Source organism: Microdochium trichocladiopsis, assembly GCF_020744255.1.
Source record: "Microdochium trichocladiopsis strain MPI-CAGE-CH-0230 chromosome Unknown B0I36scaffold_2, whole genome shotgun sequence".
NCBI lineage: Eukaryota > Fungi > Ascomycota > Sordariomycetes > Xylariales > Microdochiaceae > Microdochium > Microdochium trichocladiopsis.
In genome coordinates, this window is record NW_025763545.1 from 3,257,817 (window position 1) to 3,281,375 (window position 23,559).

The window sequence follows — 23,559 nt, forward strand, 5'->3', positions numbered from 1 at the left end:
CAGAGCTTCTTGTTTCTGTCGCTGTTCCTTGCAGGCAGGCCCACGAAGGATCTGGTTCCTGGTCGTTGCCCTTGTGCACAGCCCGCTCCCAATGCGCATCCTTCCTCGAAGGGGAGGTATCCGCCTACTCCACGGCTCCGCCTGTCAGCACTACCAGCCTGCACTTGCGTGGGTAGAACGAAGCATAGGGAATGAGTGCACTTCATCTCGACTATAAGGCGCCCACAGCCCGTCATGATCGCCGTCTTCTCGTTGCTGGCTTGATCTCTTTATGACATCCATTGTCTATCTCGCCCACCATCACAGCAGCATCATGTGGCACTGTGGTGTGTTTGGGGCTCTGCCCTTCCTGGCTCCTCTCGCCTGCACCACGCAGGCCCTTGATCATCGCGTCGTCGTCTATTACCAGACCACTCACTACAATAGCTCTGCCACCAGCGATGTCTCGCTTCTTCCGCTGGTCAAGGACCAGGCTCACGTGGCAGCCACCCACGTTCTCATCTCAGCCATCCACATAGTCGACGAGGACGGCGGCATCAGGCTCAACGACCACGCCCCTGATAACGAAATTTTTGACCACGTCTGGTCCGACGCAGCGCACCTTCAGGCCGCTGGCGTGACTGTAATGGCTATGGTGGGCGGTGCCGCCCCAGGCTCCTGGGACCGCCTCGATGGCGACGACGCCCAGTTTGAGCATTATTACAAGCCGCTACACGACTTTATCGGCAACTACAACATTGAAGGTCTTGACCTTGACGTAGAGCAATCCATGTCCCTCGATGGCATCATTCGCCTCATCGACCGTCTCAAAAAGGACTTCGGCGACGACTTCGTCATCTCCCTCGCACCAGTAGGCTCGGCGCTGACCAAGGGGGGTGGCAACCTCAGTGGTTTTGACTACTTTGAGCTCGAAGCCCAACGTGGTGACAAGATTGCATTCTATAATGCCCAGTTCTACTTTGGCTGGGGTGACCCCAGCTCCGCTGCCGACTACGAGGACATCATTGACGACGGGTTCCGGGCCGACAAAGTCGTTATGGGCTTATTGACCAACCCGGCTAATGGCAATGGCTACGTCAGCCTCGACAAACAGGCGCCTGTCCTCGAAGAACTCGTGTCAGAGAATCCTACTTTTGGAGGCGTCGCTGGCTGGGAATACTTCAACAGCTTACCAGGCGGCGACAAAGCCCCTGAAGAATGGGCAACCTGGATGGGGGAGCACATTACCCCTACCCAGCTTGACGCCTCCGGGCATCCTCAAGCTCGCGAGATCTCACCGATTGAGTCTGTACACAGGGCCATGAGGAAGTCATATCGTCAAGTTCGTGGTTTTGGCAAACGAATGTACAGGAACTACATTGCTTAGCATATGAGTTGCCCCGGAGGCTTTTTGCCCAGCCAGCTTCGGTCTTTAGTATGGCGCTTTCTATCTTTTTTGATGTGTTGATGTATGATAGAATCAAAGGACATAAGAATTCGGCTCTACATTTGCGTTTATATTTCCAAGCACCAACCTGCGTCGCAGGACATGTTGGCATTGCAAGTAGAGTATTCATCGAGTTTGATTTCAACAGGCGACGCTGTCCCGAGAATGTGATTTGGACCTCGGCCGTGTTCTGAAAGTATGGCCAGCCGAGACTGTCCCTGCAGGCTCGGATCATCCTCTGGTACACATACTCAGGGTGCCTACTGCGATACAGACCTTGGTCAGTGCATAAGCCATCAAGACGGGCAGACCTAGTCGTTTTAGGATCAAATCAATGTAGGCCAAAAGGCAAGTCAGTGACCCATAGCGCAGTCTCAGACAGATTAGACAGGCTTCGTACGTCAGTCCCAGCCCTCTCTGTGAACAAAATTCTCAATGCGCTCCACGATCTCGGTCTTGATTGGAATTTTCATCGCGCACATCGTCACATCGAACTGTCGTTGACCCCTTGCCAGTGGACACGAGCAAGAGTCGCCATGCTTTATTGGCGATGGACAAGTCGGTCAATGTGATAATGATCTCCCGTGTCCTTCGCACAGCCTAGCATATGCTAGACTTCGATGGTCAATCTACATCCCGCGACTCGTCATCTGGCACAGCGCTCCGTCTCAAGAAGGAGTCGGGCACACGTCGCTGTACTATCCCACAGCAGTGCGGAATATCTTGCTCTCGGACGAGAGAAGGATTTTATAGCGTCGAACCAGTATGTAGCTGGTTTGAAGACTTTCGTCATGCGTCTACCGTGCTTTGTATGGGATACCTGGGCCGTATGGTGTCGTTAGACAACGAGCTCGAAACTTCTGTCTTGATAATGGGATTGTGTCAAGGTGTGACTGCCTGCCCCAGCCGACTTGTAGTCACCAACACTTCCGCAGTTCTATGCTCTGTCCGTGGTTCTTATCGATTGGTCTTCATGAATGGCGCAGGTGACCCTCGAACATACGTGACCCAGACAACTTAACTTGATGGTCCCAGCAGGCGTGCAGGTCCGTATCAGTTGTTCTGCAGTCTCAACTTCGCGGAACAATTGCCTAACGACCAGTCCGGGGTGCGTACATTGTTGCGAAGGGCCCCTGGAATTCTCCCCACGGCCGATAGGAGCTCATCGTCGGACATCAGTCCGCGCTGCAGGGACTCGAGTCAAAATCCTGTTCAATAGCCACGGAGAAAACGTTCCTCGGGCTAGTGCCCGCCGACATCGGCACATGGTTTTCTATGCTGTGCCACATGTGCCGCTAATTCCACGCTCCTGAATGCCGGTCCGGCGTTCATGAACGCTTTGCCCGCAGCTGTCGCGTGGCGACCTGAGATGAGCATGTTTGTCTGGCCCATGAGATTACCTACCGACAACCGTAGCTGCCCTGAGCATACGAGCTCCAGTACTGCAGGCGAGGCGACAGGCCGCCTGCTTTGGCGAATCTGGTGTCACGTGTGTGAGGTCAAGGCTGCCATGTGCAAGGTCTTGTTTCCGGCAGCACCGAAAGCGCGCAGATCAACAAGCAGGCAATAAAGCCTGGCGGGGCCGAAGTGCATTACTCGAACGGGAGGGTCCTCCTTACCCATCGTTATCGCTGGAGAAGCACTCGCAGATCAGTCATTTGGTGTCACAGCTATCCTTGGACCCGGAGCTGACCACTGAGCTGGGTGCTCCGAGACGTGCCAGGAAACTTTAAAGACGTGTGTTGGTGATCGCTGCGGAAAGTGCCGCATCTCGATGCGAGGCACAGCTCTGTTGTTTGGGACAGCATGTTGTTATGCTCACGAATGGGACGCTGCCGGGATGCCGCACACCTTCCCACGTCATCCCGTGCTGTCGAGGGTGTGTGGGCTTGTCATCAGACTTCAGCTGGACCGTGGCAGCCGGTCCTCGCCGGGCTCACTCTTCTGCATTCGGAAATCCTACCCTCGGCGCTCCTGTCAAGCCCTCGCCTACGTTCTGCAAAGCGCGACAGGAAAGTGAAGGAGAAGCCCCCCACAAGTCCAGCAGTCAAGTGCCGTCAGCGAGGAAGGTCACTTATTGTTGACAGCTGCAAGAGCCATTGCTGCTACGAACGGCTGCTGGCGGTGCGACAACAATATTCGGCGGTAAGGTCGCGTTGCGTTGAGAATTTGCTGTCGGGAAGCTGTATAAATCCACGCATGTCTTGGTCAGGCATCAATCCCAAAGGCTTGGCCATCTCCCCGCATGCAGGGCACCCTCTCTCATGGAGACGAGTTTGTGGACTGCTTCAATGGTGTGGGCAGCAGGCAAATCAGGGAAACCCGATAAGCTTACCGCACACAAGCAGCTGCAAGTCGCCGAAACAGGTGACAGGTGACTTGCTCCGACTGTCCTTGTCGAAATCCTGCCGTCCGCGTTCTGACACGGGGAGAAGGGGGAGTGTGCGATTTGTGAGCTCTGCCGACATCAAAAGTTGGCTGGCGACACGACAAAACGCAGTCAAGTGGCCCGCTTGCTCTTGACATTAATTACGTCAAGCCCGGCACTGGCCCCGTCGCACGCAGGCATGAGTCAGGCCCTGGCGAAGTGCCGAGAGGCCACATCGCCCAGCAACCAACCCTACTCAGTTCACAGCCAAGTTTTTGCACGGCACGAAAATGTACTTCGACAGTTGTAGGGCGCTTGGGAAACACAGGCTTGCGTAAGCTAGTTTCCTGGTGGCCCAGGTCGCGCTCAGGCACGAGGCGTTCCCGGCCATGCAGCAAGAACGCGCCGGGCGGGTCGTGCGGCCCTGTATACGGAAAGGATCGGTTGCAGAGCGACAAAAGCAAGACAGCAGAGGCCACAGTCAGGACCGGTAGGCAGATTTGCTTGAGGCGGTTAGGGCGGGAACGCACCCGAGCCCTGAACAATGAACCCTGAGAAGACCCCTAAATGCACGGGCACCTCTCGCACACGACTGGGACTTGTGTCGCCGCTTGCCACAGTCTGTTATGCTGTGCATCGCGTGCCGCCTTGGTTGAATCGAGCTTGGTTTGCCAGCATGTGTCTTTGCTGCTCGTCCCGCGAATATGGACAGCACAACACCAGACGCTGTGACAGCAGTGTATTGCCAGCATCAAGCCACGGCTGAGAATTATTGACACTTTTGCATTCCGTGGCGGAACGCTCCACAAATCCTTCAATTCATATTTGACGAAGAGATGCCTTTCATGTGCATGGTTCCAACCACCTCGAGCGGTGAGTGGCGTGGTCGACGTGGTCGACGTGGCCAGATGCTAGCCTGTGTGTTCAATTGATTATGGCCAGCAGAGGGAAAACCTCCCAAGTCGTCCGCTGGAGAACCTTGCCTATGGAGCACCCACCCTGGATTGCTGGAAAAGCACGATCTGTGGAGTACAGAAAGCCATCCCTGCTTCCCAACAGACGTAATAATGGGACTTGCCCGAGGCCGAGGGTACGTGGGAGCAGGGAATGAACAGTGGTCCATGGCCTGTCCAAGGACAGGACACCTGCGTCAAAGGAGCCGAGGCCGCATGGGGCACGTTGCGTCGCAGTGGGCTCTCTCTAGGTCGAGAGAGAGGTAACCAGGAAAATGGAGGCACGTGTGAAGAGCTGTCTCCTGCCCAGTCTGTGCTGTGGGGGCGCCGGTTCATATCCTCCCTGACTGTTGATCTGACGCGGCGGGTAGTTTCCACTACGCATGCGACCATTGGTCATCGATCCAATCTGCATGTCGCGCGACCTTGATCAGGCAGGCAGGCAGGCAAAGGTAATGGTTCTCTTGCTGACGGCAAGGAAAGGCGTGCGATCCATGCGATCCTCGGGTCTCGTCTAACGAGAACCACAAGCCAGGTTCACATGCGTGGAGCGTCGGCTAAGTGCCAGGCTGCAGAGTCGAGGAAGGAAGCGCGTGGTCAAAGAGCACATGTGCAGTGTGGCAGCAGCACCGTCCCGACAGAGGTCGTGTGCCCTCTGAAGCTTGGCAGGGCGTGGACGAGCTGAGCCAACCACCAGTCGCCGATTCTTATCAGCAGCCCTCAACTTGCCGTGCCACCACGGTCGGTAGTTCCAGGAAGTTGTGGCCTCACTCCGCGGGGCTTATCAGCACCACCAGCAACGTTGCCGTGCGCGCCGTTGATAGGATAATGGACATCTCATAACATATATCTGCCACATGCGCTCTCTCGCAGTCGCGTTCGGCAATCTCTGGACTGTCATACTTCAAACTTTCGGCCACAAACCAAATCGACTGCTCGAGTCCCACTAATTCGAGCCTCCCACTGCCGCGCTACTGGCAAAGCCGCCTCCTGCCAATCGCGGGAGCTCGACCGTTCTGGGCAGGTCAAGCACGTTGCGTGTCTGACCCGTTTGAGAATCCCTGACCAAACTGCACAGTCACGACGCAAAAGGCAACGCACAGAATCTGGTGGAGGAATACAGGACGCTACCGCGAGAGCTTCTGGGAGAGAGAAAAAAAAATTGTCAGTGACCCATTACGGCCCCGGGGCCAGTGGACTGGTTTCGGCACGACTCGATTCGGCCCATCGCAACTTGTTACACGCGAGCGTCAACCCTAGGGCTGATCCAGTTTTCCCTTACCCTCCAGACCGGCGACAAGGCGATGCGGCCAGAACGGCCACTGCGACGATCAGGAGTCAGTACGGCATCCGTCCATGGTAATAGGAGGTCGGTCAGGATAAGCGTCGCACCTCTAGCACCCTTTCCGCCTCTGTGGCCAACCCATCGAGTGTTTGAGGCAGTTGAGTGATCTGCCTCGCTTGAGGAGGCTACCAGCGCTGTTACGTACTCGCAACCGTGGGGAGGGACGAGGAGTGGCGGGTCTGACACACGAGCCGTGGTCGGTGTCTGGGTCGGCTTTGGTTCGTGGGGGCGGCGATTGGCTCGAGGAGAGGGCTGGCAGGGCCCGCAGGTGGGTGTCATAGAAGACGCCTAGAAGGCAGAGCCCGCGCAGAAAGCCAGGGTGAGGTGGGTGCAGCAGGGCCGGGCAGGCACGCACGCACACTTAGGCGCACCTGCCTTGCATTGCACTCACTCAAGCTTGGCACACGCGTGCCCCAGCTACGCAAGGGGTCCTCCGCCAGATAAGACTTGGGCGCCGCCCACCCCCATCGCCATCATGATGACCCCACAAGCTTTCCTCTACTCCAAGACCAACACCAACAGCACCGGCACCTCCGTCAGTCGAAGCATACCATCCCCAGCACAGTCTTTCTCATCCCGCCGGACGACCGTCTCGACTTCGCCTTCCGCGGGCGTTTCATCCAGGCACTCACAGCTGGGCCAGGTCTCGCCATCGGGTCACCAGCCCCATATCACACCAGACAGGCCTCTCACGAGTGTGCCTCCGCCGGCCACTGCTCTGGAGTTCCGTCATCCTTTTACACCTCGAAAGCATGATCGAAAGGCAGCGCACCGCCCCGTCATTGCCGAAGACCAGCTGCCTAACCCAGAAACTACTCCTTTTCCCATCCACATAGACGAGCCTCGCACCATGGGGAAACGAAAGGGTGCATCTAGCCGCATGACACCACCCAGTAGTCCTCCCAGCGTGGGCATGTCTGAAACGGTTGCTCGGCCAGGCACTGCCTCCAGCGCCGTTGAGATTCCGATATCATCCAAGTCCGACACTGCTCACAAACAGCACAAGACTCGCCACCATTCCGAGTCGCAAAGACGACAGTATGGCTCTTCAGCGCGAAGAGGACGTGATCATCACTCGCCCGATGCCATTACGCCTTCGATGGCCGCCCTTTTGGCCATCACCGCCATTCCTCCTCCCAACCGCCGTGGCACCACTCGGCCGAGGCAGGTCAAATCGAATGAGATGGTCCGCATGACAGTCGACTCCATCGTTCCGCGCTCGCAGGTCTCCGAGAAAGAGCTCAGTCGTGAGCTTGATGATGAAGCTGACCCTCCACTGCACTTTAGCCCTTATGGGGGTTACAGTCGCAGTCCCATGGATATTCTGCTTAGTCCACCAGAGGAACTCGAGGAGGATGTCATCTCTATCGCTAGCGATGGCGCTTTCACTCCGCCATTCTCAACCCGAGCCGCTTCGTTCGACAGTATCCCATCGTTGGGCAACTCACTCAGCACAAGTGGATTACCATCGTTCGATTCACCATTGACCCCACGAGGACGACGATATCGCCAACCACGACGGTCGCTTGAACCGGTGGTGTCACCCGTTGGTGAAGAGGCCGACCATCCTCTGTCCAAGCAGACCTCCGTGACCGAGTTCGGCTTCGGGGTGTTTGATGCTTCTCCAGTCTCCTTGCAAAAGAAGGAACAATCGCCACAACTCGCCCTCAAGTCTGTCTTCAAGTCCAACCTTACCGCCTCTTTACGGGCCCTTCGGTCCGCCGCGAGGTCTCTGTCCAACTTCACCGCTTCATCGATTCCGCCCGAAGACTTCCTTACCCGCTCAATCCTGACAATGGACCCAAGGGTTCCATTCACCGATGAACGGATGCCGCCGGTCTTGGATCAGGAGCCGAGTGAGGCCATGCGCCGGTATCTCAATCCGACGACCACAGTCCGACCGGAGTCGCGATTGCCAACAAACGTTCGCAGCTACACAGCTTCCATTCAAATGCAGACATACAAGGTTCAGCGCTCTAAGAACGGTGTGGCTGGCAGCAGTAAATCGTCCAGCGCAGCATCTACAAGTTCGAAAACGTCGCCGGCTCTGGTATTCCTGCCTGGCCCTCGGCAGCGTGAGGTTCGCGAGAATTCGGATTTCATCCGTATCGCTGTGCTCGAACATCTCATGCGCAGGAGTGGCAAATTCGACGAGCAGCGAGAGGGCCATGCTCGCTGGGTACTCCCGGCGAGAAAGATGTCGAGCAAGCCCTATGAAATTGGCCCCAATGGTGTACCAGTGCGGTGGCTACCGCTGTCTCAGGATCTGCCCTTGTCATGAATATCCTGTCTTGCTTCACACAGCATCCAAGGCTCCGAGACGCGGAGTCCGTCGTGGCGCATCTGAGTACAGGCAGCCGCCACTGAACCACTCGAACACTACACGCCACTTTACCTTGCACACTACTACATGGTTTCCAGGGTAGCTATTCAATGCATGGCGTCTCCCTTTACGAAGCCGTACTATTTCTTCACGCAAGCAACTTCCACGCAATGGTTGCCACACATGCATTGGGCCTTGACTCACTCCCAACGAGACACGCCCCACATCATTTTCACCCTTGCTTGTCGAGTCCCTTGTCTCGGTGTTCGTATACTACACAGGCATTCCTGGCGGCGTTCTAGCGATTGGGCATAGTGCATTTTCTTTCTCTGTTCTTGGCATTTGCATACATGGGGCGTCGTGAATCATCATGCACTTGATTTCAAGGGGTTTACCCGCAAACTTGTTGAATCGCATTTGGATTGGCTCTATGCGTACATACCCTATCAATTTTTCATCAAGCATCAACAATACGTACATAGGTGGCACTATCTGCTACACTAGCTTGATCCCAAGTCTTCCTGAAATTTGCGTCTTGTGCTATTGGACATCAACGTGACTGAATCGCCTTTGAGTTGTTGGTACTGGGTACGGAATGCTTCGCCTCTTGGAGCCCGTGCCAATGATTCGCGTTGCGAGGTCGGAGCTTCGTTGTACGTCCATGTTGAATTGCGTGGCACCCAGCTTTTCTACGCTGGAGTGGGGATGGTCCCGACGAAGGGTATTGTCGTGCTTACCCTTCATCTACTTTCTCTGAAAACTAACCAGGCGAGAGCTAGTGGATGAACATGGTTCTTTATGGCCATGGCTCACAGCGCCACGATGCCGCAGTGAGGCTCTGAGTTTACCATACCTATTGTACTGCTCTTGGTCGTGCCAACCATAGATATATGCCCGCGTTGACGTATCAGGCAAGAGAAAAGTGCTCTTGGACATCAAACCTATCTCGCCTGAACCTCTTGCATTCGGCGCCAGTCCCAACGCAGGCCCATTTTTACTTCATCGAGGATGAAGCTGGAGATAGCCTGACGTGGGAAACACCTTGGCTATGGGGCGCCGAGCTTGAGAAATCGCGTGGTTGCACACGTGCACAGCACAGGATAAATGAGCAGCCTCTGATGCCAGAGCATGAAGCTCTGGTCTCAAGATGTGTCAAGGCTCTTTCGTTCTACGAAGTACTTGGGCCCAGAAATCAGATGATACAGACATGGCGTACTTGACCCGTCACTGAGCATACCGCCGCACTCCGAGGAGAGCCTGGAAGCCTCTTTTGCAGCGCATTGGGTTGGAAGCTTAAAAAGCCATGCGCCAAGCTTCTTTGTCACGCCCCGCAGGGTGTCATATGCGTCACAACCCAGCCAGCTTCATCTTCGCATGAATGGACCGCGGACTTGCTGTACATTCTCTGAGAGGGGCGCTCGTCGCGATGAAGGCGGGTCGTACGCAATACCCTGCCGTTTGTAACCAGCAGCACGCCTGCCTTGAAGCGCCGGTTCCGCTGTGCTGGCATTGGGGGAGTTCTGGTTTCGATCGACAACGGCGTTGTAAACGGGGGAAAGGCGGCCTTGGTTGTGTTCGTCTGTTGACAACTCCACGTCTTGTGCAGCAACACCTCTAAGGTGTTGCTGGTTGAGGCTCTGTGAACGCGCTCCAGGGCTTCTCAGCTCCAGATGTGGGCACGAAGAGGTAAGCTTTTGCGCTAAGAGGCAGGCCCGGCCAGTCAGAGGGCCGGAGACGCAGGGTGCCTCGCTCAAAGGGGCAGCCGGCAGCTGAGCTGGAGCCAAACCTCCTCGACACCCCTGATATGTGTGATATGCCTTCTGGCAACTGATGGGCGGTCGTGGCAGTTCGTAAGGGCACTTTAGAGCGCAGGAAGAGGATGCGGGCAGCGTAAGGCGAGTTTTTGCGCTGTGCGAGGGGCGCTGGGGCGGATGGGCAGAACATTGAAGGGGTTCGCCCCCGGAGGCCCCGTTTAGGAAGGTACCGCACCTATCGCGCCTGCCAATGCCCGTCAAGCTCTCTTGGCATCAGCCAGGTGCGGCAGCGTGCCAGATTATTTTCCTCGTGGCTGCAGAGCAACACCCACCGCGCTGTGGGCTGTTTTTGCGCCCTCGACCAACACGAACGACGATTCCATCTCCATGCCAGCACTCTCCGCTGACAACTCCGTATAACTGCTCCGGGGACCCTCCTGCCGGGCCCAGCAGGCCGTCACGGCGTCTCTCCCCAGGTCCACCCGCCCGGCCACTTACACCTCCAAACATCGCGACGCTCGAGTCAATCTTCGGTGAACTGTCCCGCCCCCGCCACTCGCCTACGCTCAACGGTCCATCATGGCGCCCACATTCATCACCCGCCGCGAGGACGAAGGCGGCCCCATCAACTGGGCCGCGCTCCATGCATCGTACATTGCCGCCGGCGTCGTCGTTGGCTTCTTCATCCTGCTTCTCGCCTGTATGATGATTTGGGGCCCCGGCTGGTATAGGCGTCGCCGTGCCAAGCTTGCGGCACTGGAGCGTGCCCGGCTCGAGCAGCAAGACGGCATTCCCCTCTCTCCCACATCCACCCAGGCCGGCGACTCTCAGCCAAAGACAGTTCACCCGGAACAGCAGCCTGCCACGACACCCGTTGCTGCTCCAGAGACCACTAGCACACCCGCCAAGGATACTGTTCAACCCACGACGACCGCCGAAGCCGTTCCCGAGGCCAACAAGAGGCTATAAGCCGTGCCCCAGCTATTGAGGCACCATGAAGGATGACAGTCAGCAAAGGACGTAAATGAGATAACCAGGGGCATCAATGATTGAGGCAGGGCTCGAGGCTATATCCATCATGTCAACATCCGTGAGATGGTGGGACACTCGTTTGGACAATACACATCAATATTCCAGGGCTCGATCCCGGAAAAGGTCTCTCTGGATGAGATAATGGGGGAAATCATTGATTGGTAGACGGCATATCACCGACTAAGCAGCAAGGCAATCGAAGGCCATGCTCATCGACCCCATGAGCGGACCGCCTACGCACAACTTGCCGTCATTACGATCGGCCTTCGTCGGGGCTCTGGGCATTTAGCATTTAGCATAGCATAGCGCAACTCCAGATCGACAAGAATACTGTCGCTCGTAATATATGACACTTCAGAGCTTCATAGAATCCCTAGCTCAGATCTCACAGACACGGGACTTGGCCTAATGGCGAACTCTCCTCGTCTTATTAATTATCTGCGGGCATAGTATGGTGGGGATATGAACACACTCTTGCTTGTGTGGCGCGGCTTTGCTGTGGGATCATAGCTCTAGCCTCCTGTTTCTTTCGCCGTGGGAAAATTAGAGTGTTTGCCCAGGTAAAGACTCGACTACGTAAGTACAAGCGGAATATCGTGGCAATAAAACCAGAAGTTCTAGCTTCATTCGAATAATGTCGTCAAATGGAGGGATTGTCAGTTCATACATTCATCCTGGCATACATTGATTGCCCTACCACTTTGGGCAACGGGCCTGTTTCTTGAACTGTCCTTCCGCCATAAGAATAGATCACGAAGTTGTTCAACGATTCTCTGCCCCTTTGAAATTAGTGACATGAAAAGCAACACAGCTTCGAAACACGGGTTAATGAGACATTCCCTGGCTGAAGCCTCTCCCTAGTGCCCCATTGACAACCAAGGGGACGCCGCTGATGACTCTTCGACAAGACCACTGTCTACACGTCGAGTAGTACATTGCATGTCGAAGGCACTTAACGGGAAACATTGAAGACCACATCTATCATCCTTGTGTGCCGGTAATTCTACGAGCGAGAACAATCAGCGTGGGAATCGCCTACCACTGATCGATGACAGCATCTGCATGTCGATGTCGACAATAGGGAAGTGGGAGTCGAATGTTAACCCGCATATCTAGTGCTATACGGCAAAACCCGGCAATTAATTGGTCCGGAAACATCAGTGTCGCCGAAATGAACATTGCTGATTGCGTCCCTTGGGTTTGTCAAAGGCCTGTACAGCCGCCACGTGCGAGCCGGGCCATCGAGGCACCTGATGAGTTCATGTGCGAGATGAAAGGCTCTAGAACTTGTTGATTTAACGATGCACTTTCCACAGGTAACCCCCCCCCCCCCCCCCAAAAAAAAAAAGCCTCCTTCAATGCCACCCTTTAGAAAGACGCTACATTCTTGTGCAACGGCCGTGCAACTAGTCACTTATACAATAAGTCATACGCCCGAGGCCCCGACCGCCAACGCGGGGACAGTGTATGCCAGACGAGTTTGTTCTTCGCGGTAGTTGTTTTCTGCACCCAGATCGTCTCCTCCCACGATGATGAATTAGCACGGATGAGACAACAAGAGACGGGTGCTAGAGGGCAATGCCAGACTCAAGCGAAGTGGTTGGTGTGCACTGCCGGCATAACTACACGGCTCCCGGCCGCAACATCCATAACGACGTCGACTTCCTAGCCCGCCAGAGTGCAGACGACGACGACATGATAGTCTAACGCGACGTAAGTATTATGCACTTCCTGACTCTCTAGTTGATGCCGAGACAACCACAGCTGTCCCCAACTCAGCAACACCTCGAAGGACTTACAGCGAGCAAAACCGTGCCGTGCCTCTCGAGAAGGTGTCTTGACAACTATGACACACACATCTCCCGAGCCCATACAACTATATTCATTGTGGGTATCGGTCAAGGGCGACAAGATATCTAATGACAGATGTAGACATCCAATTGCGAAACTTAGCAATGAATACCAACGAGTGGCTCACCACCACGACGACCTTGAGTTCCGGTAGGGCTTATAATGACACCCCTCGACTGTCATCACCAATGCCAGGAAACAGTCGCGCCACTGAGTAACAAAGGCAGTCCTGTTTTAACGCAAGATCTAGAAGAACACGCCCTGGTAGACGAAGGTGACCGGACAAGCAACCGGCAACCAGCAAAAGTGACATATGAGCGATCCCAAAGGCGTGGCCGGTACGGCTTTCTCCAGTCACTGGTCACAAATTTCAACTAAAAAAGCCTCGTCTTCTTATTTCTTTTCGTGTTTATAACAGTAGCATTTTTGTCGGCATGAGAGCCGACCCCACCACTAACCCCAATCACCACATTGAGTATCAAGAGACGCTGTTACACATCTCTATTGCATGAGCAAGATTTCATCATCGTCCGTAGGTCATCAATTCCCCGTCATACTAAGACAGGGAGACACGCAGTGTTTAGTGCGCCGATAGGTATCGCGCCAATGGTGTATAGCCGCGATCGTAATATGGTCGGGAATTTCTGACCATCTAAGCCCGACTTCGAATCGAATATCTCAAAGGCAGAGCCGAAGGCCGCCCTCGATTTATCGTCGTCCGAACCTGCAAAGCAGTGTGTCAGTTTTCCATGCTCTTGACGCAAACGCAGAGTTAGAAAAGTTTTGATACATACTTCTGCTTCTTCTCAGCAGGCTTGAGGATCTGCGAAGGAAGGCCGAGTGGTTAGTCTAGCTGCCCGAGATTCATATGTCGAATTTGAGAACCCACCTGGAACGAGCACAATAGGCTTTCGTCGACACTCATCATGGCACCAGCATTGTCGAACTCTCCACAGTAGTTGGGCGCGCTGAAGAGGGTGACAAGCTGGCGTTTCGAGAAGAACTCGTAACCGTCCTCGACGACCTGGTGAGCCCGACAAATCAAGTCCATGTCGTGTTTTTGCAGGAATCGCGAAACGACATCGGGCCCGAATGTGAATGAAACACCACGATCGTTCTCGCTCCACCCTGTGATGTCCTTGTCGGGATCGGACCACAACAGATCACACAGGAGACCGCAGTCAGGAATCTGCAAGCACGCAAAGCATTAGCAAAAGTCTACAGGAGAACTCTAATTGAGGATCGGGCTGCTGAAACTTACGTCAGTCGGTCTCATGACGCGGCGAATTTGCTCCATCGAGTTGAGATCGGGGCTGAGACCGCCGTGCATGGTGAAGATCTTCTCGTCAATGATGGCGGCAATGGGCAAGCAGTTGAAACAGTCCGTAAAAGTCTTCCAGAGCTTGATGTTGTACCGGCGCTTGCATTCGTCGTAGAAACCGTAGATACGGTTGATGGAAGCGCACTCGTGGTTTCCGCGCAGAATGAAAAAGTTCTCGGGGTACTTAATCTTGTAGGCGAGGAGCAGGCAGATGGTCTCGAGAGACTGCTTGCCACGGTCAACGTAGTCGCCTAGGAACAGATAGTTGGCCTCGGGAGGAAAGCCACCGTACTCAAAGAGCCGGAGCAGATCATAGTACTGGCCGTGAATATCACCACAGATCTGTTGTAGGATTCCACGCGTTAGCATTTATAGTCGAGTGTGTGACTGTCACGCCAAAAGTCTCGCCCATACCTTGATAGGAGCCTCGAGTTCGAGCAGGATAGGCTGGCCAATGAAGATCTCGCGAGCCTTGGTACAAAGATATCTTATCTCGGTTTCGAGCAGCTGGACCTGCTTACCGGGACGGCTGCCACGAACTTCCAACAAGCGGTCGATGATGGAGTCGAGATCAACGTCATGTTGGTCCGCCATTGCGTGGTCTTGCCAGCGAGGGGCCGGCAAGAGGTGAGGCGGGGAGGGATGAAGAAGTCGAGGAGGAGAGGGAACAAGGACTGGCGAGAAATACGCAGCGCAGTCTGATGCCAAGCCTGTTTCACGTCTGTGGTCTGAGAGAGAAGAACCAGTGGTCAGCGGAACGGATCTTGACATTGCACTATATTCCAGACATATGAAGATTGAACCGAGATGCCCCAGGCATTGGGGTGAACATGACAGCACACGAGGGCCAGCTATGGACAGTTGTTCAAGTAACGGAGACTGGGCAGGTAGGGTCAATGTCCAGACTCACAAGAGGTGATATGTGGCGTTGAAAAGAACTCTCGTCAAATATGACAACGACTATCAAGCGCGGACCGCCGTGACTATTCCCTGGCTTGATGGCAAGGAAACTTGAGTCGAATGACAGTGCGGTCAAGTTATGGCTTGAATGCCTGTTCGTCTCTGGAGGATATCGCCCGAAGGACGCGTCGACAGGAGGTCACTGAGCTCAGCGTGATGCAACTCAACGAATGCAATACAGTTCGGCTCTAATGCTGCGATAACAAGTATGCAGTCGTCTCGCTCGCAGGGCAGATGGCCACAGATCGAGTGGGTCGCCGGTGATAGAAGCACTATCTGTCGGGTAGATCGGGTTTGAATAGCAAGCCTCGAGATGACTTTTGTTCGCCGTAGACACCAAGGAGGTGGCTGAAATGAAATCAAGAGAGACACATCATCAGTAAGGTGGTTCCAGGCAATGGCAAGAAGGAAGACGTTGACAACAGCAGCATCGTGCGCATGGGTGATGGTTGTTGACACAATAGTACCGCACGGCGCTATGGCTGGCTTGGCAGTGGATCGGGGTAGGTGCAGGCGCAGAGAGGGAGGCATGCGACGCACCAAGAGTCAAGATGCAGAGGACGAGAAACGCGTCAAGGGACTGTTCAGGTCGTCGCAAGTGAGGCGCGATGGAGAGTCACGTAGGGCCGATGGAGGCTGCGCGGCTGGAGGAACTCGATGAGAACCCAGAAGTCACCGTTGCAATCAGGAGATGGTCGCCTTGTTGTGGACGGTGCGAGGAGCGTCGTCGCTGTTGTCGTCGCCTGTTCTGGTTTTGATCGCTGCAGTGTTTATCGGGGGTCGAGGCTCGGGGAGCTTCTGGGACGGGTTGATGTAGATATGGGGGACTGTGCCAATCTTCTCGTTGAGAAGGATGTTCGCCGGGAAAGTCGCTGGTTTGGGGGTTCGTCAGGGAGGCCGTCTGTGGTGACAGGTGGAGGGCGAAAAAAAAGAGGGAGAGGGAGAGCGGGCGATGGGGCGAGGGCAGATGGAGACGTCAGAAAAGCATGGGCGTGCGCCTGCTCCTGCACCAGCACCACCAAGGCCGGCTGCTGCTCCTCGACACCCGCACGCAAGGGCAGCCGCCCCAGCGCCCGCTGAGCTGTGCACCTTCAGCACAAACAACAGGGTGGATGGACAGACGGCCAGGCCATCATCGTCACAGAGCGCGTGTTTGGCTTCCTCTCTGGAAGGCCGATCTTTAGGCGCAAGCCGGCAATCTATTCAATCTTGCTCTGCATTTACTTTTTTTTTGAGCAACATTTGGTGCCGCCAGCGCATCCGCAGACTGTTGTTGGCTTCGGCCTGGTGAGGGGAGCCTCGAGTTTGCATCGCATGGCTCAACAAGGCCCTCCTGGCCAGGCAGCCCTGCCGGCCAGGGGCGAATGGGGGTTTGAACCCCTAGTAGAAGACGACCTTGTTCTCGCTGCTTCGCTAAGCTATCTACGTAAGTAATGCATATATATATACCTAGGTAAATATATATATAGAAGGCCGAGTAAAGGTAGACGGCTCCATGGATCATGCGTTCCCCAGCCCTCGCGCCAACCATAGAATCCCACCGCGGCTGTGAGCAAGGGCATCTTTCTTATTCTGCTGCCCATCAGGTGTCGCCATCGCGCTATTGTTGCTGTGGTGGTGGGTGGGCGTTTGTGTCGCGCGGGTGCTCAGTGTGGCTGACAAACCCGCATGTCGAGAGCAGGCCTTTGGGGGCCTGCCACTGGCTGGCGGGGCTTGCTGGGCCGTTTGGCGGCGCCTACCCAGGAGTCCTGTCTCTGCCTGCCTGCTGCACCATGACCATTGAGGCTGCAACCCCTCCTCTCTCTCCTGCCCTTCCCCGCCATGCTCAACCACTTTGGGATCTTCGCGGGTCGTCCCAGTCCCCATCACCACCACCAGGGAACACCACACAGACGCCCGATGCCGGCCGCCGCGTCGTCAGCTATTGCACTCACGGCGGGGTTGGCCGGCCTGCTCTCCTCCCCTCGCTCATTGATGCAACCTTAACGCTGTTGACGCCTTTCAAGCCTCAGTCCGTCAGACCGCCTCTCCATCAACGACAAAGCTACCCGCGCCGCCTCTGCTTACGTGCATGATAACTCTCTCCAGTCTTTGCAGCATTAGTGCTACTCGGAGTACATATTGTTGCAGAATCTCTGGCATGAGTGTGGCCCCTCGCTGTCGTGCCCCGAAGGCTCCCACTGCGCTCCCGCGCTAGCCTATGCCGTCTTTGGCATCTCGGTCGCCTCGAAGCTTATCGCCCGGGAGGGGTTCGTGCTGCAAATGCTCCAACAAAGTGCCAACTACTCGCTCCAACTCGAACGAGCGACCCGACAGTTGGCCGGAGGCACGTCGTTCTGACAGCCAACCATGCAGAGCGCTTGTCCAGGCCCCTTTTCCCGCTCCTCTGTTGATCCCAGAACAGCCCCTTGGTCTTCGGCACGATCATCGGCCCAGTCTCTGTCCAGTCTGGGTCTGGTTAGGATCGTGCAGGAGTGCCAATCAGTCTTTCGCATACCCCCATTATGCTTGCTGCCGGCTCTGCCAGTCTTGCCCCGGGCCAGCCGGCCGCCATCCGCGCAAGCCGCGCTGTGGGCACTCGGCAGCGCCTTTCTGTGCCCAGGACCAAGCCATGGGCACACTGCAACGACTCTAGCCAGCCAACCAGCACGAGCACCAGTCGTCTTCCCCTGAGGCTTTCTCTAGGCCAGGAAACCGGGCAAGTGCCATAATCCCCCGTCGCGTCGCGGCCAGGCGTCCCAAACCAGACGACGACTTGGCGATGGTCTCTCTGAGAATACATTTGTGCTGTAGAGTCGGGCTGCTGGACTGCCAGGCTTCCTTGGCGGCCAGCTGCGTTCTTGCGTTCCCCACAACCCACGCCGAGAGCTCTAGGCACACGCATCTAAGCCGGATTCGAGGCTCCAGGCCACCGCCGACTCTTCCGCTCCATAGGTCCGGTCCCACGCCGCATTGCCGGCCGAGCATATTCTGCACAGTCCTGGTGCAGCTTCCAAGGCTCGACGATCCTCTAGCCACGGTTTTACCACTGCAAAGCCTCCAGGCGCGCATTGGCCCGCTTGGGCGCCCTCCGGATCGATCGCTGAGCCATCCGGCCCGCACATCTCTCTCTCTCGACACGAGCTTTGCCCCCAGTGGACGCGCAACACGATACGTGGATCACACTGTAATACCTGATAGTTCAAGGAGGACTCGGGAAAGGGGGTCACTGACGCGACAGTTCCCATCTTCATGCAGGCGGGGCCACTGGCACTAACCAAGGCTCAAGTATGCACCCGCAACCAGTCATCATGGCTATGACGCCAGCCAATAGAATTGCGAGATCGTGTGCTTGCGTGTGTGAGTGTGGTAAGAGTGTGTGATCTTCAATTAGCGTATACCCGTATCTACGTAGCTTGGTGGGCAGATCGCAGCACGAGTCTTGGAACTTAGCCGTGTCGATTAGTTAACCCGTTCCCGATGCTTCGAAAGGCGCCACGCTCCGCGTGAAACACTGTCAAATATTTGCAAATTCTCAATGCGTGCTGGACTTTGACGGTGCTGCAGCCCCTTGGCAGAGTCGATCCCTGTCCGTCTGGTCCTCATTCGCTCACGGGACCGCGCGTGTTGAAACAAATTTCAAGGGTTCGCGCCTCATCATCACCACCCTTGCTCTCTCATCATAGTCCTACCTGTCTCCCGCACAGCACAGTATGGAATGGGCTGATGCATGAGTACCGGCCTCTGGGCACACAACCACCACTCCTATTCATTGACCGAACCTCCTTCGCAGGGTCACAATATCGATCTTGCCAGATGGTGCGCTACACACATGATTGCTCAAGCTCTCCTCGCACTCCATTGATGTGCTACGATGTAAGGGGGAATAAGGCAGTGGAAGTAAAGCTACATATCTCATCTTCCGTAAGAAACGTAAAATCCCAGTGCTGACCAGATTGGAATGTATCACCCTAAACCCAAGCCCCCAAGCGGGCAAGAAACACAAACGCCAGCGACTCCCCATACTCCAAGCACCGAATTGATCCGCTAAGGCAAGCAGGCTCTGCATGCGTGATCTGGGCCGTCAGCAGCGGCATCTCTGTGCCAGTCGCATCGGGCCGAAATATGTAGAAAATATGTACCGAATAAGTAGGCCCAAGACTTGCTGCCGGGTGGATTATACACCAACAATCATCTAGCGTCGTCTGTATGTGACCTTGCGTTTCCTTGACTTGCTTGCGCTCTTCTTGACTGGGCTGTTAGCGCTCTTTGCGCTTGGCGTCGTTATGACGGCAGCTTTATCTTCATCATCGTCATCCAGAGCACCTTCGTCAACTGGCTTGGCGTTCTTGTTGCTCATTGCTGGGGACGCCGTGATACTGCCTTCGTTGATCTCGGCACCGAGCCCAGTAAGCTCGTCATCGTCCATCTCCGTCAGCGCTTCGCTAGGACTTCGTGCTGCAATACGTTCCGGCTGAGGTGGTTCAGGGACTGCAGTAGTCCCGCTCGGCTCAAAATCCTTGAGATACCAGAGAATGCCGCCTTCAGCAAGAGACTCTGTAAAGTGGCGTCCAAAACTACCATTCGATTGTGGTGGAGTTGGAGGCCCAGGCTGCACGGAAGCAGGTGCCGTGACATAGCCGTTGGTGGCTGGTGGCGTGTCCACGGGCTCTATATCCGACGACTCCGCCTTTTTGTCAGCTGTTCTCCTCTTGCCTCTGAGAACAGTGTGTGGCTCAGTGCCATCGTTGCCTGACGTAGCAACCTCGATGTTGCGATCTTCATCGACCTCACCATCAGCATCGACCATGGCAATATCAGTCGTGGCGCCATCATCTGAGGCCTCGCCACCGACAGTAATCTCTGCTGCAGATGAGTCTACCATAATGACATCTTGGCTGACACCAGGTTCTCCTTGCTGTGCCGAGTTCGTTTGCTTGCTTGGCCGCACCTCGAGACTGCTCTCAAGCAAACTTTCAAGCTCAATTTTGAGCGTATCAAATGTCTTGTGTGTTGCATCGGCCTCTATGCGCAGTGCAGACTCTAGTTGTGGTTGCACAGACTTGAGAATCCGCTTGCCTAGTCTTTTGCGATCCCGGATATCTGAGAAGTCGTGCCTAACTGGCGCGACAACAGACTCGAGCTTTGGTTGAGGTTGTGTCACTGGTTTGGGCTCAGAGTTGATCACCGTGTTGATCACATCGCAAAGATCATGGACAAATGCCAGAGTGGCAGTATAGTATCGCTCGTCCACCTTGTTCTGCAGCCCGACAAGGCTCGTCTCGAATAACTTCTTGTCCAGCCTATATGCAAAGTTAACACCGGGCGCTGTGGAGGACGCAGCACACGCGTTTCGAAGGTCACTTACGAAAGTGCTTTCTCGACGACAGGAGAGAGCATTCTATGCACGGGGAAGTAGCACGTGTCGATGAAATCTTGCTCAAGCTCCGCGGCTTCCAGCTTTTGCTGCTCCCGCTGTACGACTTGATTGGACAGGTTCCTCAATTGCTCGAGATCGTTGATCAGAGCCTGAGCAAATTCGATACGGCGGTTCAAGCGAGCTTTGCCGACGGGCCCCATCGCTGCAAAGTTTCGACGGGTCAATTCCATGGAGGAAAACGTCTCCATCTGCAGCTGAAGTCGTTTCAGCAGTGCAGCGCCGCGGCGCATCTCGCGCTTCAGGGTCCAATAACGGCACGCATCACTGACGAACTCCCTTCGTTTCAAGAAATTGAAGCGCTGCAGAGAAGTCTCGACAACTTCAAAGACGGCTTGTGGGATAACAGGTGCACCCGAAGGCAGTTTCCAAATCGGCTTGCCTGGCTGAGCATTCTTATCTCCGAGCGCCGCGGACATCTTAGCACCGGTCATCTGCGATTCGTCGGGAGGGTGGTCGGTGATGGCATTTCTATGCGTAGCGGCCAGTGCGATTGCGGATGCTTGATTGGTCGCCCAAATGCGATCACGCATAGTTCGCTTGTAGTATTTCTTGGCGCGCCTCGTCGCACGGATGACGTCGTTCTCTTTGGAGTACTCTGTTGGACAGTGCTTATCGCACAGGGCTTTGAGGTTTGTGCTGCCGTCGAGGACATCTAGGGCGCCAGAGGCGTTCTTCATCCTAAGAAAGAGACGCGCCCGCCGTGCGCACGTGACATGGAACGCCTGATAGCACGATTTGTTACCGCACTGGATGCACGCGCCCATTTGTTGTTGACAAATATAGCAAGTCAGCTTCCATCGGCTTTTGGGCACCTTGTCAACGTCCATAACAGGCTCCATGAAGGTATGGTTGCCGAGGGTAACCTCAGGTATCCACATGGCGCATAGCAGATGTGCCCATTTGGAAGAGTTCGTCTGCTTGAAAGCGCCGTCCGAATTGGGACAGAATATGCATGTCTATCACACCAGATTAGCGGGACAAGCTCCGAGTTGTGGCTTGCAATCTAGCACAGAGAGGTAACTTACAGGGACACCGCGCCCGATGAGCTGACACTTCCGACACAACCATTGACCTTCGGGGATAAAAGGGACACCATAGCACTCTTGGTGCACCGCCAAGTCGCAACCGTCACAGAAGACGATAGCGTTTGTGTTTTCACAATCACCGTCGTCGCATATGGCGCATTTGCTGTCCTGCTCCTCGCCAGCCTGGGGCTCGCCATTAACGGCCGCAGCTGAGCTGGAACGCGGCCGATGTGTCTGCGGTGGCTTTGGATTGGGCTTTGGTATCCTCTTCTCAAGGGCGTGCCACTCTTTCTCGATCTTTGTTATCGTTATTTCAAAGACCTCTCTGGTGACAGGATTCCACCCCTGCGACTTCCGATGGACATTGTAGGCCTCAAGCCACATGTCATCTTGCTCATCCATGTCGTACTCAACTCGACCAAGGAAAATGCCGGAATGCTGTGAGACAGATTCGACCTCGGCTTGAGAGATTGCCATGCTCTCAGACTCATCTTCCAGGTTGGCATCACTCGCCGTAATCAGCCTGCGATCTGGGCAAATGTAATTATCGCTCTCCTGATAACCGACATTCATCATGGCCTTGTCGACATAGCGCGCTTGCCCAAACTTCTTGCTCTCGAAAAGCAAGATACGGTCTGTCTTTCGATAAGAGGGTAATTTGAGGTCCAACCGTTCCTTTGGAGTTTGGTTGTGGATAGGGAGTACCGTGGGAACTTTCGGGCCACTGGTAAGCTCTGGACGTGGATAAAAGGAGTCGCGAGGGGGCCGGACATTGCGCCGCGAACGAGTCGGTGTTCCTGGCAGCAAGCCCTGTCCCAAAGGCGTGGATACACTGTCTGTGGTGGGCGTGTCTGATGCAGAGGCAAGATTTGCCACAGCAGGGTCTTTGCTGGGACTAGCTATGCTATTGTTGACTATATTGAGGTCGCTGGTAGTTCGCGAGGCGGAAGGCGTCGGAGGTGCAGATCTGACAGTGCCATCAACGTCGTCGGCATGATATATCATGAAGGTCGATTCAATGTCGAGATTCGGGTGGAACTCCTCCCAACCGCGCTCTTCCCTAGGTTTATAGCCTTCGCTCTGGACTACAGCGGCTGCGACCGCGGCAGCTGAGCTGATCTGTATCTCATCGTCTTGATCGGCATGCCGCGTGGACGTCCTGATCCGTGTGCTTCGTTCGCGACGAGGGTAGAGGGAGGGAGAGGCTGTGGCGCCGGCCATCATGGACTGGCGCTGTCGCGTTCGGCCGTTGGTGGCCCCAACCGTGGCTGGTATGTCGTCGTTCTCCTTATCCTGCAGGGCTGAAGCGGGTTCTGGGCCACTTGGTGTGTACCGGCGTCGTTTGAGTGGCGGCTCCGTGGCTGCGATGATGCTCGAGTCGGCAGCGAAGTTGTTTGCAGTAGCAGGGGACGGCCTCTGCCTGGCTCGGGAGGGTCTCGCTATAGTGGACTGCCGTGGCGTCCTTGGGCTGGGAATCATCGCGTCCAGACGATGAGGATGCTGCAAGAAGGATGACTGCGATAAGCAGAGCCTCGGTCAGCGCGTCGCAACAGGCAGGCGAGGAGAGGTGCTGAGGCGCTCCTTCCTACGGGCGTGCATTGGGATGTCGGCGGTATGTTCTCGCGTCGTGGATGACTAGGACGTCTGGAGCGAGCGGCAGGGACGTGTCTCTGGGGTGAAGCGAAGTTGTCGTGGGGTGGTGGGAGCACGGGAAAGGCTGGTGGCTGCCTCTGGAACCGAGTGAGGTCGTCGTCGGACGCGCCCTCTCGCCATGTGTCGACG

The 23,559-nt window shown here is 55.5% G+C and overlaps 5 protein-coding genes across 5 annotated transcripts; 3 read left to right on the forward strand and 2 right to left on the reverse strand.

Annotated features, from left to right (window-relative positions):
• Positions 1 to 258: 258 nt before the first annotated feature.
• On the forward strand, positions 259 to 1,578 carry B0I36DRAFT_315453 (glycoside hydrolase superfamily). The gene has a single exon (XM_046152885.1). It carries the CDS (start codon positions 272 to 274, stop codon positions 1,364 to 1,366), a length of 1,095 nt encoding a protein of 364 aa, XP_046017202.1. The 5' UTR covers positions 259 to 271; the 3' UTR covers positions 1,367 to 1,578.
• A 5,364-nt stretch (positions 1,579 to 6,942) lies between these two features.
• On the forward strand, positions 6,943 to 8,373 carry B0I36DRAFT_372281 (uncharacterized protein; the record flags this gene model as incomplete). The annotated part of the gene is made up of 1 exon (XM_046160103.1): positions 6,943 to 8,373. One exon carries the CDS (start codon positions 6,943 to 6,945, stop codon positions 8,371 to 8,373), a length of 1,431 nt encoding a protein of 476 aa, XP_046017203.1.
• Positions 8,374 to 10,748: 2,375 nt separating this feature from the next.
• Positions 10,749 to 11,138, forward strand: B0I36DRAFT_359691 (uncharacterized protein; the record flags this gene model as incomplete). Its single annotated transcript, XM_046158176.1, has 1 exon — positions 10,749 to 11,138. The coding sequence occupies one exon, from the start codon at positions 10,749 to 10,751 to the stop codon at positions 11,136 to 11,138; it is 390 nt and encodes a 129-aa protein (XP_046017204.1).
• A 2,489-nt stretch (positions 11,139 to 13,627) lies between these two features.
• On the reverse strand, positions 13,628 to 15,453 carry B0I36DRAFT_75105 (Metallo-dependent phosphatase-like protein). The gene is made up of 5 exons (XM_046163316.1): positions 15,284 to 15,453; positions 14,788 to 15,101; positions 14,314 to 14,715; positions 13,942 to 14,241; positions 13,628 to 13,875 (listed from the first exon to the last, which is right to left on the reverse strand). The coding sequence occupies exons 2-5, from the start codon at positions 14,965 to 14,967 to the stop codon at positions 13,825 to 13,827; spliced, it is 933 nt and encodes a 310-aa protein (XP_046017205.1). The 5' UTR covers positions 14,968 to 15,101; positions 15,284 to 15,453; the 3' UTR covers positions 13,628 to 13,824.
• A 4,054-nt stretch (positions 15,454 to 19,507) lies between these two features.
• On the reverse strand, positions 19,508 to 23,256 carry B0I36DRAFT_236433 (bromodomain and PHD finger-containing protein; the record flags this gene model as incomplete). Its single annotated transcript, XM_046149465.1, has 3 exons — positions 19,508 to 20,615; positions 20,681 to 21,708; positions 21,778 to 23,256. The coding sequence occupies 3 exons, from the start codon at positions 23,254 to 23,256 to the stop codon at positions 19,508 to 19,510; spliced, it is 3,615 nt and encodes a 1,204-aa protein (XP_046017206.1).
• Between the last annotated feature and the right edge of the window lie 303 nt (positions 23,257 to 23,559).

Excerpts from the sequence above, each read along its gene's own strand:
- B0I36DRAFT_75105 (XM_046163316.1), bottom strand. The coding sequence starts at position 14,967 with ATGGCGGACCAACATGACGTTGATCTCGACTCCATCATCGACCGCTTG. Across the intron at positions 14,716-14,787 it reads AACTCGAGGCTCCTATCAAG|ATCTGTGGTGATATTCACGG; the intron begins GTATGGGCGAGA and ends ATCCTACAACAG. Across the intron at positions 14,242-14,313 it reads GCGTCATGAGACCGACTGAC|ATTCCTGACTGCGGTCTCCT; the intron begins GTAAGTTTCAGC and ends GCGTGCTTGCAG.
- B0I36DRAFT_315453 (XM_046152885.1), top strand. The coding sequence starts at position 272 with ATGACATCCATTGTCTATCTCGCCCACCATCACAGCAGCATCATGTGG.